We start from the raw sequence: 17,802 nt of genomic DNA on the forward strand, positions 1-17,802 counted from the left end.
TGTTATGAGGGAATTAGGAAAAGTTAAGCAATAGACATAAGTTAGCCGGCATAGCTTTCAAGGAAAGTGTTGAAGGTTCCAAGCATGGAACAGTGAGGGAGAAAGAATTTTCTGAGAGACTCTCTGGATGAAGCTGATGGCAGCTGGGTGCTTACTTAGCTGCTGCAAGTGAAGAACCCAGAAAAGTAATTGTCTCCTGCCAAAACCATCTACCCTGTGAGAAAGATCAGGTTGAGCAGAGAATCTAGTTCTGGTTTGTGGACATACTAGACTAGTTCAGCTCCCTGACTTTACCTCTTTGTGGACTTATTTGCTATGGTTCCTGGAAAGCTGAGATCATTGCTGGAGCTGAAGAGGACCCGGCAGTGAGACATCCAGTCCCCTCCTGACCTAACAGGTTGGTCCTGACAGCCTGAAGCTAGAGTCAGTGTAGTGTTTGTCCACCTTCTAGCCCCTTGAAGTTATCCCTAGACAAGTAGATTTAGAATGCCCTTTCCCTTACTTCCCAGGCCTTAAAACTCATTATTAAACTGTTTACTTTACTTCCTGTGTCTTCCTCAACCCCAAGAAAGGAACCACAGAGAGATAACCTTGAGTGATGACCAGTAACTGTTTTAACTGACATTTACCAACTAGTGTGTTTTACCCATTTCCCACATCCCTTGTGTAGGTTCTCAGTTTACCTTGTGTATCCTAACACTTGTGGGTTTATGGGTGTGGACCTGTTTATGTTTGGCACCCTTGGGTTTCATTGTTAGGAGTCAGTCGTTGTTCTTTCAGTAGGAATATGACATGATTAGAACAGCATTTTAGGAAAATCACTTTGCTAGCTGCAGGAAGGATGGATTCGAGTGTGCAAAGTCCAACTTGATTTGGACCTATTAGCCTCAAATATGGCAGCCCACTATTTAGACTGGCTTCTTTGCCTTTAAAACTCCCCTCCTGAAATCCCTATGCAAGTTTTTTTGCCAGGGGGAAAATGGGTTAGCCTGGGATCTGCAAGGAGAAGAGGGGAGGCAGGTCCTGTTGAACTGTTTGTTGACTCAGAAGGTCTATCCCTGAACTTCTCTTCGTTACCTTACCCCATTTTTTTGATCATGGGAAAAGAACTCTATAGCATTTACATCAGGCTAAGAGATGGCTGTTGGCATTCTGGATGGCAATTTGGAACTATACCCAAATTGCTAAAAGACTGTCTGTCCTTTGATCCAGCCATACCATTGCTGGGTTTATACTCCAAAGAGATCATAGGGAAAAAGACACATACAAAAATATTTATAGCTGCACTCTTTGTGATGGCAAAAAAACTGGAAAACGAGGGTATGCCCTTCAATTGAGGAATGGCTGACCAAATTGTGGTATCTGCTGGTGATGAAATACTATTGTGAGCAAAGGAATAATGAACTGGAGGAATTCTGTGTGAACTGGAATGATCTCCAGGAATTGATGCAGAGTGAAAGGAGCAGAAACATTGTAAACAGAGACTGATATGATGTGGTAAAATCGAAAGTAATGGACTTCTTTACTAGCAGCAGTGCAATGATCCAGGACATTTCTGAGGGACATTCAGAGGAAAAACTGTGGGAGTAGAAACACGGAAGAAAAACAACTGCTTGAACATATGGGTTGATGGGGATATGATTTGGGAAGTAGACTCTAAACAACCACCCGAGTGCAGCTATCAATAATATGGAAATAGTTCTTGATCAATGACACATGTAAAACCCAGTTGAAATGCACATGGGGGGGGGGTTTGGAGGGAGAGAAAGAACATAAATCATGTAACCATGGAAATTTTTTTTTATTTTGAATTTTTCTCCTAGTTACATAGTTCATGTTCTTTCCCTCTCCCTCAATCCCCCCTAACCCAATGCATAATTCCACTGGGTTTTACATGTGTCATTGATCAAGACCTAATTCCATATTATTGATAGTTGGACTAGAGTTATCGTTTAGTGTCTACATCCCCAATAATATCCCCCAAATTTTTTTTAAAAAGAAAAAAAATTAAACAAACAAATAAATAAAAGGTGGCTGTTGGATCTACTTGTACCCTTTTCTCCTCCACACAACCAGTGAAGGATATAATGACCACTATTTCCCTACTTAAGTCCTTCTATGAAGTAAGTGCCCTGCCCAACATGGGACACTGTGGCATGAGAAGGACCAAATACTGAGACCGGATACTTTCAATTATAGTCAGTGCCTCCTCTTCTGTCTGCCCTGGGACAAAGAGTGCAAGGATGCCTCCTTTTTCAGCATCCCTGAGTTTAGAGAAATACCTCAAAGTCTTTTCTAAGGGGAAATGTTCCCACTCCTATGAATGTTCCCATAGCTATACTCAGAAAACCCCGGGACCATATGTATTTTAAACATACTTTTTGTGTCCCAGGGCAACTTTTTAGGACCAGGAGATTCTCTCCTTAAGGCCAGAATCACTATGGATCCCAAGGAGAGATAAGATGCTCAAGGTCTCCTCAAGGATCTTTTCTACTTCTTTGTCAGTGTTCAGAAACACCTATATTTCCCTATTTTCTCTTAATAAATCTACATTTGTATCCCTGTCACTCTTGACTTTCCCATCATTCTAGGTAGAAGCTCCACTGACCATGGGATTAGAGGCAAATTCCTTCTAATCCAGGGGTTGGCAACCTTTTTGGCCATGAGAGCCATAAACGCCACATTTTTTTAAATGTAATTTCGTGAGAGCCATACAGTGCTCACAGTGCGCGCTCCTGTAACAGAGCCTGAAAAAAAATTGACTTTATGGCTGTTGCAGAAAGAGCCATACGTTGCCAACTCCTGCTCTAATCCCTCTAACAAAGATAGAAGAAATCCTTGGATAGCAGTGTCAATGAGTGCCCTCCCACCCCAATCCCAGTTTACCATCCTAGGCTTAGGTTAATCTAAGCCTACCCAAAATAAGCAAAACAAATTCCTGCCTGCCAAAAGTCCTTGGCTTCCCTTATTTAGGTCTCAAACCCTGCTTTTCTGCCTAACAGCAAGGCACCATGGGGCCATATGCAATGCTTCATCCTCACCAGACTGTCTGACTCCTCTAAGAGTGATCATTCAGGTCATCCAGAAAATTTTTCCCTTTTCTAAACTACTTTCCCCATGCTTCTGACAGATAAGCTTCCTACTCGCTTCATCTGCTTTCACTTTTGCTCATAGCCTTCCTTTAACTTCCCCATTGAACAATATTGTTTATCTCACACTGAAACAAGTTCTAAGCCAAAGACAGACAGAAAAGCTCAGGATAATATCCACAGAAAGAGGAGTGATCCAATTTGTCTGCAGACAGAGTACATGAACTTCAAAAAATAAGGTTTTTATAAGCATTTGGGGAGGCTGAGGTCAGACTTGATTGTCAGGCTAAGTAGTTTAGATTTTAAAAAGTTGTCTATACTTTCTGCCCCTATTTTCTCTGCTCTCACTTACTCCTCAACTCTTTGCAACCTGGCTTCCAATTTCATTGAACTGAGACTGCTCTTACTAAAATTATCATTTCTGGACTGCAAAAGCTGATAGACTTTTTTTTTTTCAGTCATTATCCTTCTTGACTTATTTGCTGTAAATTATAGTTTACCACTCTCCTTCTTGATACTCTTCTCTTGTATTTTCCTATTTTTCCTATCTCTTTTTCAGTCTCTTTTGCTTGTTCATTATCCACAGCCTGCCTCCAAACTATAAGTTATGTGTATCTTTAAGGGATCCCTCAAGATTCTGTCTTGGGCCCTTTTCTCTTTTCCCTCTACATTCTTTCTTAGTAACTTGATTAGCTCAGATGACTATAGAAGATGTCCTGGTCTATGATTCAGCCCTGGTCTAACTTTTAAGTTTCAGTCCAGCATCATCAATTGCCTATTGGACATTTTGAATATGATAACCGGGAAACATCTAATCTGCCCCAAAATGAAAACATTACTTTCCCTTCTAAATGCTCCTCTCTTCCAAAATTCCCTATTTCTGTTAAAGGTACCACCATCCTTTTAGTGTTTCAAGTTTATTACCTCAGCATTTTGAAGGACTCACCTCAACCTTCCTCATCTCACATATCCAACCACTTTGCCAGATCTTGCTATTTCTACATTCAGACATCTCTCATGACTTCCCTTTCTCTCTACTTACAAAGATACCAACTTAGTCCTAGTCTCTCTCATAATGATAATGATATTAATAATAGTAACAGTTAACATTTAAACATTGTTTTAAAAGTTTGCAACTGCTTTACAAATATTATCTCATTTTTTTTTAACCCTTGTACTTCGGTGTATTGTCTCATAGGTGGAAGATTGGTAAGGGTGGGCAATGGGGGTCAAGTGACTTGCCCAGGGTCACACAGCTGGGAAGTGGCTGAGGCTGGGTTTGAACCTAGGACCTCCTGTCTCTAGGCCTGACTCTCACTCCACTGAGCTACCCAGCTGCCCCAAATATTATCTCATTTTAATCTCACAACAAATGTGTAAGGTAGGTACTATTATTATCCCAATTTAGAAGTTAAGAAATTGAGGTAGTAAATGACTTACTTAAGAGTCACAAAACTAATAATTCTTAGAGGCTGGATTTGAATTCATGTCTCCAGGTCCAGCACTTTATCCACTACACTCATCTCTTTTCTAGATTATTGCCTTAGCCTCCTAATTGGTCTTCCTGCCCATACTCTCCCCATTCCAATCAATCCATTACACCATTGCCAAAATATTTCCTTTAATTGTTAGTTGACCATATCACTTTCTAACTCAATAATTCCAGTGATTTTGTAATATATTTGTGATCAAACAAAAATGTACATATTTAAAAAAACATCTGACAAAGGTCTAATTACTCAAATTTAAAAGGAGCTAAATCAATTGTACAAAAAAATCAAACCATTCTCCAATTGATAAATGGGCAAGGGACATGAATAGGCAATTTTCAGATAAAGAATTGAAAACTATCAATAAGCACATGAAAAAGTGCTCTAAATCTCTAATAATTAGAGAAATGCAAATCAAAACAACTCTGAGGTACCACCTCACACCTAGCAGATTGGCTAACATGGCAGCAAAGGAAAGTAATAAATGTTGGAGGGGATGTGGCAAAATTGGGACATTAATGCATTGTTGGTGAAGTTATGAATTGATCCAAGCATTCTGGATGGCAATTTGGAACTGTGCCCAAAGAGCACTAAAAGACAGCCTGCCCTTTGATCCAGCCATACCACTGCTGGGTTTATACTCCAAAGAGATCATAGGGAAAAAGACACGTACAAAAATATTTATAGCTGTGCTCTTTGTGGTGGCAAAAACCTGGAAAATGAGGGCATGTCCTTCAATTGGGGAATGGCTAAACAAATTGTGGTATATGCTGGTGTTGGAATACTATTGTGAGCAAAGGAATAATGAACTGGAGGAATTCCATGTGAACTGGAATGAGTTCCAGGAATTGATGGAGAGTGAAAGGAGCAGAACCAGGAGAACATTATACACAGAAACTGATACACTGTGGTAAAATCGAATGTAATGGACTTCTTTACTAGCAACAATGCAATGATCCAGGACAACTCTCAGGGACTTATGAGAAAGAACCTATTCACATTCAGAGGAAGAACTGTGGGAGTAGAAACACAGAAGAAAAACAACTGCCTGATCACATGGGTTGATAGGGATATTGATTCTAAATGAGCACCCTAGTACAAATATCAATAATATAGAAATAGTTCTTGATCAATGACACATGTAAAACCAAATTGTGTGTTGACTATGGGAGGGGGTGGGGGAAGGAAAGGGATAGAACATGAATCCTGTAACTGTGGGAAAATGCTCTAAATTAATTAAATAAAAATTTCAAAATTGAAAAAAAAATTTATAAGTTTAGCTCTTAAGAATGCAAAACCCGAACCTAATAGTTGTTCCAATCCATTATTTCTCTTTCTAATTCCTTCTTCTACAACTCTTTCTTCTCTAATTTTTTCCATTAGTGCTGTCATTTAATTTCTAAAGACATTTTTCACTTGGAAAAAGAAACTTTTACTTCATCTCTTCCAGAAATTCTGGTTAAATTTGTGTGCAAACCATGTTTTTCATTGAGGCTTTGCTTGTAGCTATCTTGGACTCATTCTCTTCTTCTCAGTTTGTCACCATGATAACTTTTCATGGTGGGATTCTTTTTCATTTACTCATATTTCCTAGTCTTCCTGACCTCTGGCTATATGTTAGGGCTAGGTTATTTACATTTCTTAAGAGAACATCTGGACTGGCCCTGCTGCTGCTTTCTTGAGGTGCTAAGTATTGTATTATACCAGAAAAAGAATAAGAATTTATATAGCACTTGCTACTGCCAGGTACTATGCTAAGTGCTTTAAAAAATATTATCTCTTTTAATTCTCACAATAGTCCTGCAAGGTAGATGCTATTATTCTATTTTACAGTTGAGCAATCTGAGGCAATCAGAGGTGAAATTACTTCCCCAGGGTACATGACTCATAAGTGTCTAAGGCTAGATAATAATTTAGGTCTTCCTGATTCTAGGTCCAGAATTCTACCCACTGTAATAATTTTAAGAAACTCAGGTACACCTCAGGCTGGGGACCTCAGAATTTTCAGTGCTTTCATAGTTGTCTGATCCAAGGACAAGTTAGATTTCTGTCCTCTGTTCTGGGTTTTGGTCCGAACAATCAAACTGGGGTTTGCCCTGGTTGGAGTTCCAGGAGACTGCTGCTAGATTCAGTCACTAACAGTCAGTTAGAATGCTCTCCTTGTTCAGAATGACAGTTCTTCAGGCTTCTCTTGGGTTTGGGATTCTTGCACTTTTTGTTGTAAGCTTCAGATTGGGCTGAAAGCTGAAATTTGGATCCATCTCTATTTCCCTATTCACATTCAGTTCAAAGACACATAGCTGTGGTTTACTTTTGAATTTCCTCCTTGCTTGATACATAGCTAGGGGTCAGGAACCTTTCTTTATCCTGGAATGCCAGCCCCAGGCACAGGTTCCCTCCACAGTCCACTTTGGATCTGTGACTAAACTGGATAGTGAGTCAGTAAATCAATTATTCAATGATAATTTATTATGTACATACTCTGAGCAGGGCATGAAACTAAGTGCTGGGAATACAAATAAAAAATAAAGGAAAATGGGGCAGCTGGGTAGCTCAGTGGAGTGAGAGTCAGGCCTAGAGACAGGAGGTCCTAGGTTCCAACCCGGCCTCAGCCACTTCCCAGCTGTGTGACCCTGGGCAAGTCACTTGACCCCCATTGCCCACCCTTACCACTCTTCTACCTATGAGACAATACACTGAAGTATAAGGGCTTAAAAAAAAAAAAAAAGGAAAAGACAGTCCCTGCCCTTGAGAAATTCATAATCTAAAATATATTTGATTAAGAGGGATTGGGAAAAGCTTCCTAAAGAAGATAAGATTTTAGCTGGAACTTGAAGGAAGCTATGCAAGCCAGTAGGCAGAGATGAGGAGGGAGAGCATTTCAGTTTATGGAAGAAAAACAGAGAAAATTCCCAAGGCCAAACATGCTTTATTTGAAGAATAGCAGCAATAGGCCAATGTTACTGAAGTGAAGAGTATAAGTGAAAAGTATAAGAATATGGTGGTGAAAGGGAAAGGTGTTATGAAGGACTTTGAATGCGAAATAGAGAATTTTGTATTTAAACCTGAAGGTGATAGAATGCTACTGAAGTTTATTGAGTAAGGGGAGGGGTAGGTAGGTCAGGCCAGTGCTTTAGGAAAATTATTTTGATGGGTGAAGAGAGGATAGATTAGAGTGGGAAGAAAGAAACTTGTGTAAAGTAGACCAATTAGTAGACTACTGCAGTAGTACAGGTATGAGGTGAAGGAGGTCTCCTAGTTGACACATATTTCTACACATTGCACAAGTTGAAGCTCCCCTATGCTGGATGTGAAAACTCTTCTTGTCCTAGCACAGATTCACCCTCGGCTATAATGTTCTGTATGGTTATTACTCACTAGAGCCTGTCTCTAGTGTCCAGATTTTTTCATCTGTCGCTTGATGTCAACCTGGCCTGGAAAAATGACTCAATGTCTTTTTTTCTTAGACTTCCCAATTAGAACTCAGTCTGGTGCATTTTCTAGATATATTTGGAGAAGTTGGGGGTGGGAAGTTCACATATCTTCTTCCTTCTACTCTGCCATTTTGGCTCTACCTCCTCTACTATCACTGAATTTAAAAAATATAACTATTCAAATATTCAAATGGTTCTGTGATGTAACTAATGAAAATATTCCCTAAAATATGGCTAATTATTTTATACCTCCACAAAAGAGCTTATGCTAAATGTAGGTGGAGGTTAAAGTTGTGCTGGAAGTTGATGAGCCACATGTGGCTGTTCATCCCTTTCGACTTTTGTTCATGTTCTCCCACAAGTTTGTCATATAGGGTCCATCCAAAGTGGAAGCATCTTTCTTAATTTCTCTTGACGTAATGTGTCAATCAAGCACAGGAACTATTTTTCAGTTGCCCCCAGTATTTACAACATGACCAATTCATCTTTTTTATTCACACATTTCTTTGATGATAACCTTGTTTCACTCTTGATATCTATTGTCAATTCTTCAGAGATAATGTTTCCATAGCTCATGGTTAAGAAGAATATTGGCATTAAAAGGATGGCTATTTGTTTTTTTGGAGGCACTTGGGATTTTTAAGTTTTGCAATTTCCCAAGGCAATAAATAAGACATTTTCTTATTTAATTCTGGATATAATTTATTGTCCATTTGCAAAGCAGATTGTCCATCAAAAAAGCACATAATAAATATTTCTTTCAATTTGTTATTTCTGTAAGGCCAGTTAGACCAAATTGTTTTAACTGGAATAGGATCTTATTTGATAGTATTAAGGACCTGCAAATCTAGGGCTGACTGTACAATGTCATGCAAAAATAGGAGCATCTCGGTGATTTTATCATCTCCAGATAAGTTTTCAATATGGATATGCTGGACTTTTTTTTAAAAAAAATAACTTATTTTTTACATATAAAGTGGTAAACAACTTTAGTGAGGATTTATTTTCCTGTTTTATGCTTCTTAGTGAATGATTAGACAACTAACAGCCTTATCTCTATTGCTGTACCTTTCAAGGCATCTTAAATAATTTTGATATCTATATGGGACATACCTGTTGGAGAAGTGTCTTTTACATTGGCAGATTATATGCTGTTTTAGAATCAAACATATTAAATAATTTCTAAAAATAAAATATTTTTGCACCACGTAAGATGGGAGAGGTATGGAAAGAGAATAGTTCATGTGGGAAAAAAAAAGACCTGGAGATTTTAGTCTACTCAACAATGTGATAGGGTAGACAAATGGCTGATACAATCCAGGCAGAATTAATTGAAAGACAGCATGCAGAATGGTGAAAATAATGTAATCATATGATTGCAGAAGTATAGATTTAGTGCTTGAAGAGACTTTGGAGGTTATTGAATTCAATCTCCTTATTCAATAAATAAGGAATCAGAGTATAAAGATATTAAAGTAACTTGTCTAGGATAATAAAAAGTCGTAATACTGGAGGGATTAGAACCCAGGTCTTCTTGACCTTTATCCAGTGTTCTTTCAACTATTCCATGCTGCCAGTCCTATGTTTTTATCTTTGGTCAGATCAGTCATGAGGGACTGACTCAATTCTGAGTTCAAAAACTTTTTTAAGAGACAATGACAAACTGGAATGTATTCTGAAGCTAGAAACTATGATGGAGAAAACACAGGGGAATCCCAATTCATGAGTTTTAGTTGGAAGAACTTGAGATATTTACTTTGAAGGAGTGAAGGTGGTTTAAGAGATATGTAGGAAAAATACGATAAATGTTTTCAGTTATTTGGAGCAATTTCTCATTAAAAAGGGAATGAACTTCCTCTTTGTGGCCCCAGAGGATAGAACAAGAATTAGGGGGAAGTTGCAGAGAGACAAATTTAGACTCAATGCGAAGGAAAAAACTTCCTAACAATCAGAGCTGTCCCAAAGAAAACTGATTTAAATTGAGGGGCAATAAACTTCCTTTGTTGTAGATTTATTATTGTGGAAAATATTATTTTTAGGAATGGTATGGATAAGCTGAATTTGAGGTTTCTTGCAACTAACTGAATTCTGTGATTCTGAGATGATGGGAGCCCTAAGAAGGAAGTATAGTGAGGGAACAGAGGTAAACTTTTGCACATATTTAAATGTAGAAGGCAAACAGAGGAAGAAAAAGCAGCAGAGAATTAAGAAGGAATATTCGGCGGCAGCTGGGTGGCTCAGTGGACTGAGCCTAGAGACAGGAGGTCCTAGGTTCAAATCTGGTCTCAGACACTTCCCAGGTGTATGACCCTGGGCAAGTCACTTAACCCCCATTGCCTAGCCCTTACCACTCTTCTGCCTTGGAGCCAGTACACAGTATTGACTCCAAGATGGAAGGTAAGGGTTTTAAAAAAAAAAAAAAAAAGAAGGACCACTCAGAGAGGTAGAAAGAACCATAGGAATGTAACTTCATAAAGGAAAAGAACATAGAGCATATATTAAGATGGAAGATAGTAATTAATAGCATAAAATGGTATCATAAAGTCAAAGAGAATGTGTGAAAAGACCATTGAATATGTGAATGAGAAAGTCAGTGATTACTTCAGAAAGGTGTAGTGCAAATAGGGTGCATGTCACCCCTGCAAAACCTTACTGCAGAGTTTTTGACAGTTGAAAAAGGGTTTAGAATCTTGAGGAGTTTGAGTTGACCCGGGAGACTGGTGGAGAGTAGGAGGGTCAGTCTGAGCTCTATCTTTGGATTGAAAACCTGACCTATATTCTGTAGCTTTTCTCTTAAAATCTGTTAGTTTAACTATTTCCTTTGAATCTCCCTAACCTCCCTTGTTCCCATCATCATTTTCCCTTCCTAAATCTCTCGGGGTTTTTGAAAGGGGGGTAGATCTGAGTGTTAGTTTTCAAACTTGATAGTTTAGTTTCCCATAGTCAAATAGGGCTTACCCTGGTTACACATTATCTCTTTAATTATTGTATCCAACTTTCCTAACCCTATAGGCTACAAAACCTCTCAGGGCTGATTTAGGCAGGTTCCTATCTCAGTCTCACACTCCTATCTCCCTCCCCCACCTGAAGCTTTCTCTAGGCGGCTGTTAGAGTTATCTTGTATCCTCTATCCCTTCCAATCAACCCTAAAATTCAATAAACCCTGCTTTGTCACTTAATCAAAGCCTTTAACTACTTCACTAGTTGATTGATAAGAGAGGGAGAAGGGAGAAAAGAGATAACATTCTCTCTGGTCCTGAGGGATTGAAAGTGTCCATTTTGAAGGAAGTGAGAGCACAATACTTCCTCTGAATCTTCTTTAGTGAACCTGAGAAACTGACTAGAAGCCCTCTAGTCAGTTTCAAGCCATTCTTGGCTGGCCCTAACCTTTGTCTGTAGAAGTGCCCTTCCTACCTGAAGGGCTCAGTCTGATCCTTTTAGTGTCTCTGTCTCAGACCTGTGTCCCAATCTGTGTTTCCCAGGCAGTAGCTGTTTGCCCAAAGTATCTCATCCTATTCCTTACAACTCCTTATACCTCTGTGTTTATATTCCCTAAACTCAGTCATTCCCTTACCTCTCCTACCATCTCAATCTAGTACCTTCACCATTGTACCTTCCTTATCCACGTTACTGCCTTAGGGATCCACAAAACCCTATCCACTGTCCCTTATCCCCTATTCACTCTACCTTTAGTCCCTTGCCTGCCTTATTCACTATTACAACCCTACCTCTGCCTTGATTTCCTTATTACCTCCAGCCCTTGGTCTCATATGACCCTATTGCCATATTCCCTTATAACATCTAAACATATTCCCTTATTACAAAGGCTAGTTTCAAGAGTGTGGAGGGACAGAAGAAAGAATATAAGAGGCTGAAGACCAAATGGTTAGCAAGATTATAAAGGTAAATAACACAGAATATTTTCAAGAACTTTGACAATGAAAGGAAGAGAGATGGAATTATAGACTGAGTAGCTAAATGGCCAAGGGAAGGGTTTTGTGGTCTTAGGAGATTTAAGTATGCTTGTAACATGTCAAACATTACACAATTTAACCCTCCATAATATTTAATAAAACTGGACCATTTTCATTAGCTCAATTTGAAGAGGGCCTCCTAGTTTATAAAAGGAATTCTAATACTTCTTACTTGGTATCTTATTCTGTCAGCAATGATGAAACAAAAAGTTTAATTTATGACTTACTTTGGGACTTTACTTTCACTGTTATCTTTTGTGGTGCTGGGCGGCAGCTTTCCTAAAACAAGTTCCATAATCCGCTCATCTGTAGTTGCGTTAAGGTCTTCATCAGGTGGGATTTCCGTTATAATTTCAGCCACTTGATCTACTATTGGGGGAGAGGCAGGGAGGAAGAAAAAATATATATACAAAAGACAAATTATTTGTAAAAATAATAGTTGAATTACTTTACAAAATATTTGACACAAACTAACAAGTATTTAAGAAAACACACTGAAATCATGTGATAACTAGAATAAGTTTGGATTAAAAACAAAACTTCAAACCAAAACACCCAAGCTCAAATTGGGGTCATCATGCAGAATCCCGATAGTATAATATACAGAAAAGCAAAATTAAGTCCTTGCCCTCAAATTAATTACCTGTTAATGATGGTCATAATGAAGTAGAGTAGCTCACATTTACCTATTGCTTTAAAGCTGACAAAGTGTTTTCCTTATAACAACTTTGTGAAATAAGTAATATAATTATTATCACATTCATTTTTAAATATCAGAAATCTAAGACTCAAAGTCATGAATTTCCCATGGTCAGGATGCTAAAATGGTAGGTCTTTCATTCTGGCCCTCAAACTTTAAATTCAGCCTTTCCACCATGCCATGCTACCCTAATGGGAAATTATATTTCAAATCTTTAAGAGTAAAACCAAAAGAAGAGGAAATAAAGTAGAAATATTCTAATCCCTTCTTCTCATAGCTAACAGAAAGCGATGCTTCAAATGTATGTATACACCAGTAAAATATTTGATTTTGTATTTTATATATGCCTAAAAGGCTATTAAGATGATTTAAGGCTTGTAGCTAAGGAGGATGTTTTAAAAACGTTCAAAATTGGATAATCTGTGGTCATATAAACTAGAATAGATTAACCTCCAAACTTCATTTCAGGTACTCATTTTGATCTCCCCCTGTTCACATTAGGAAAATGGCCAAATACTATATAGAATCATGGGATCATGATGGAAAGTAAATTTTATTATACTTTTCTTTCTTTATCATATGAGACATCTACAAAGCAGGATAGACAAGGAAGAAGTCAGAGGCATAGGTAATGTGCAAGCTGGACAATCAACTTCTAAGAAGCACACTGGATGAACATGCTAGAAAATCCTTAGGTAGAAAATTTCAGAAACTCTGGAATTTGTGTGAAGCAAAATAATCTCATTTGGTTGTTAAGACTGAATTTGGTCAATAGGACCCCACTAGTCTCATTTTAAGAGATTTCAAAATTTTATGGATAGCAGTAGAATACAACAGACAACAATTAAAATACGTTTTTTTTTTTCTTGGCTCAAATGACTTCATACATAGGAAGCTGAAATGCACAGTGGAAAGAATGTGGGGTTTGGTGTCAACAGAGATTTGGTGTAGTACAAATCTTGGCTCTGACTAAGCTTCAAGACAATTAGCAAGGCATTTAAAACGCTCCAAATCTCAGTTTTCTTCTCTATAATGTGAGTAAAATAATACTTCTAGTACTTGCTGCATAGGATTACTGTAAACAAAGTACTTCATATAGCTTAAATTTATAAAATAGATGTTTATCTCATGATTCCAGTTTCTATCCACTCCAATCACCCTAACAACAATTCCAAAGTAACCTTTTTGTAATATTGAATTACATATATCACTAAAGACCTTAGTTTCTTTCTCTGTCAAATCAAAGTGTGGCTTAAATTATTTCTCCTTTTCATTTTTAAGGTCTTTGATCCCAAGAAATGGGATTTTACTAATTTACAAATTGACAACCATTTCTTAGGCATCAATGCCACTCACCTGCTGGTTCCTTCTCTTCAATGATGACAAGAGGTTGTTCACCTTTTGTAGTTTTGGATTTTTTACCTCTTCGGGGCTTTTTCTTTGGTTCTCTGTTGGCACTACCACTTTCAGAAACAACAGGTGGGTCCTTAGGAAGTACCTCTATTTCTTTATCTGGAGATATTTCATTTTGGCTGTTTGGAGGCATGCCTTTGACTTGTTCCAGGTGACTCAAAACATGTTCTATAAAGAGAAACAGTCATGCAACACTGTATTTCAATGGAGTTAGACTAGATGATCTCTAAAGTCCCTTCTAATGTTAAAACTCTTTGTATGTGTAAAACTATAAATATTATTTCAGCGTTATTCCCTCTCATGTTGTTATTATCCTGGAAAATCACTTGTTTTTGTTTTCCTGAGAGGCAGCATACTCCATAGGAAAAAGACTTGAAGTCAGGAGATTTAAGTTTGAATTTTCCCTGAGACACACACTAGTGTGGAGACCCTCTTTATTGGGCCATTATTGGATTAGATTACTATTGGACTCAATGACTCTTATTAGATTAGATGACTTCCAAAATCATTTTATAGCTCTAAATCTGATTCTATGACTTTTAACATTTCAGAGGCTCAATTTTATAATTTGTAATATGAGGATAAAATAGTTGTTTTAAGAGAGCTCTTGGAGGTAAAGTATTTCATAAACTTTAAACAACTATATAAGTGTGATTTATTAACATTATACTGTTATTATAAAAAATACTATGGCCTTCATAAAACACTGATCACTTTAAAAAAAAACAACACAGATATTAAGGTGAATTCTCCTTCATGTGAAACAAATTGTTTCCACATGCTTAAATCACCCCACTGCTGCAACCTTATGGAACTTCTAGGATTTTCTATACCTAGAATTGAACTTTCTTTTATGTGAGGTCTCTGCTAATTAAGAGAATGAGCACTTTAAGAGAAGAAACTATCTTGCCTTTTCTGTTTGTATCTCTAGCACTTAGTACAATGTTTGGGACATAGTAAGTACTTAACAAACTGCTTTTTCAGATCATTCATTCATGAAATTTTTAAAAAGTTGTTTTTCTTGTTTTAAATTTGATCAATTATTTTGGTTATTTTAAAACATCCTTGCTTGCCTAATATGAATACAATTTGATCATAATGACTGATTTCTTAAATTATCGTTACAAGTTTGACAAGATTTATTTTTTGTTTTGAATTGAGATTTATGAATGATACTGACCTACAGTTCTCTTTCTTTGCTTTATCCTTCCTTACTATAGATATCAGAAAAATTTGCCTCTTAAAAGAAGTTACAGATAGTACATTCTTAACTTTTGAGAATGCTTTGTGAAGTAATGGTATTAAAACTAAAAAAAAAAAGTTTGATAGAATTCTCCTGTGAATCAATCCATCAGGACCAGGAGGTTATTCTCTAGTAATTCTTTTTACAAAACTACTTCTATTTCCTTTTCAGATACTGAATTACTTAAGATCCTTATTTGTTCTTCTGTTCATTTTAGTATTTAAATTTGAAAGGAACCTTCAATTTCCTTTGTGTTCTCAGTTTTGTTAACATAGTAGAATAGTAGGTTTTAATAATTATTTTTTCTTCTGGTTTTCTTGAAATTTTACCTTTTTCATTTCCTATCTTGTTGATCCACTTTTCTACAATCTTTTTAATCACCTTTGCTAAAGGTTTCTCAATTTCATTATTATTTTCTACAATCTTTTTAATCACCTTTGCTAAAGGTTTCTCAATTTCATTATTATTTTCCAAGGAATAAGCCTTTAGTTTTGCTAATAACTTTTTTTTTTTTTAAACCTTTACCTTCTGTCTTAGAATCAATACTGTGTATGGTTCCAAGGCAGAAGAGCAGTAAGGGCTAGGCAATGGGCCTACATTTCCAACACATTAGAGCAGCAAGAGGTAGAAAGAGAAGCACCATTTAAAATCACCCTAGACAATATAAAATACTTGGGAATCTATCTACCAAAACCAACACAGCAATTATACGAAAACAACTACAAAACACTTTTCAAACAAATAAAACTGGATCTCAACAATTGGAAAGCAATTGATTGCTCATGGGTAGGACGAGCTAACATAATAAAAATGACCATTCTACCCAAAATAATTTACCTATTTAGCTCCATACCTATCAAACTACCAAAAAACTTCTTTACTGAATTAGGAAAAACTATAACAAATTTCATTTGGAAAAACAAAAGGTCAAGAATATCAAGGGAAATAATGAAAAAAAATGTGAAGGTAGGGGGCCTAGCAGTACCAGATATTAAACTATACTATAAAGCAGCAGTCATCAAAACAATATGGTACTGGCTAAGAGACAGAGGGAGGATCAGTGGAATAGACTTGGGGTAAATGACATTAGCAAGACAGTGTATGATAAACCCAAAGAGCCCAACTTTGGGGACATGAATCCACTATTTGACAAAAACTGCTCAGAAATTTGGAAAACAATATGGGAGAGATTAGGTTTAGATCAACATTTCACCCCCTACACCAAGATAAATTCAGAATGGGTGAATGACTTGAATATAAAGAGGGAAACTATAAATAAGTTAAGTGAACACAGAATAGTATACTTGTCAGATCTCTGGGAAAGGAAAGATTTTAAAACCAAGCAAGAGTTAAAGAAAATTACAAAATGTAAATTAAATGGTTTTGATTATATTAAACTAAAAAGCTTTTGTACAAACAAAAACAATGTAGTCAAAATCAGAAGGGAAACAACAAATTGGGAAAAAATCTTTATAACAAAAAACTCTGACGGGGGCTAATTACTCAAATATACAAAGAGTTAAAGCAATTGTATAAAAAATCAAGCCATTCCCCAATTGATAAATGGGCAAGAGACATGAATAGGCAATTTTCAGGTAAAGAAATCAAAAGTATCAATAAGCACATGAGAAAGTGTTCCAAATCTCTAATAATTAGAGAAATGCAAATCAAAACAACTCTGAGGTATCACCTCACACCTAGCAGATTGGCTAAAATGAAAGAAGGGAAGAGTAATGAATGCTGGAGGGGATGTGGCAAAATTGGGACATTAATGCATTGCTGGTGGAGTTGTGAAATGATCCGGCCATTCTGGCTGGCAATTTGGAACCATGCTCAAAGGGCTATAAAAGAATGCCTGCCCTTTGATCCAGCCATACCATTGCTGGGTTTGTACCCCAAAGAGATCATAGATAAACAGACTTGTAGGAAAATATTTATAGCTGCGCTTTTTGTGGTGGCAAAGAACTGGAAAAGGAGGGTATGTCCTTCACTTGGGGAATGGCTGAAGAAATTGTGGTATATGCTGGTGATGGAATACTATTGCGCTCAAAGGAATAATAAACTGGAGGAATTCCGTGTGAACTGGAAAGACCTCCAGGAACTGATGCAGAGCGAAAGGAGCAGATCCAGGAGAACATTGTACACAGAGATTGATATACTATGGTAAAATCGAATGTAATGGACTTCTGTACCAGCAGCAATGCAATGACACAGGACAGTTATGAGGGATTTATGGTAAAGAACACTACCCACATGCAGAGGAAGGACTGCAGGAGAGGAAACATATAAGAAAAACAATTGCTTGAATGCATGGGTTAAGGCGGACATGATTGGGGATGTAGACTGGAAACTACCACACCAATGCAACCATCAACTATTTGGAAATAGGTCTTGATCAATGACACATGTTAAAACCAGTGGAAATGTGCGTCGGCCATGGGTAGGGGGAGTGCGGGGGG

General features: G+C 37.2%; 1 protein-coding gene across 1 annotated transcript in view; it reads right to left on the minus strand.

Moving 5' to 3' along the window:
- Positions 1–17,802, minus strand: part of PRDM15 (PR/SET domain 15) — a 204,593-nt gene that overhangs the window by 113,743 nt on the left and 73,048 nt on the right. The window contains exons 7-8 of the mRNA XM_044670316.1: positions 14,044–14,268; positions 12,215–12,353 (exon numbers count right to left, since the gene is read on the minus strand). Of these exons, the coding sequence (XP_044526251.1) occupies positions 12,215–12,353; positions 14,044–14,268 (364 nt within the window). The remainder of the gene's footprint in view (positions 1–12,214; positions 12,354–14,043; positions 14,269–17,802) is intronic.

Source organism: Gracilinanus agilis, chromosome 3 (genome assembly GCF_016433145.1).
Source record: "Gracilinanus agilis isolate LMUSP501 chromosome 3, AgileGrace, whole genome shotgun sequence".
NCBI lineage: Eukaryota > Metazoa > Chordata > Mammalia > Didelphimorphia > Didelphidae > Gracilinanus > Gracilinanus agilis.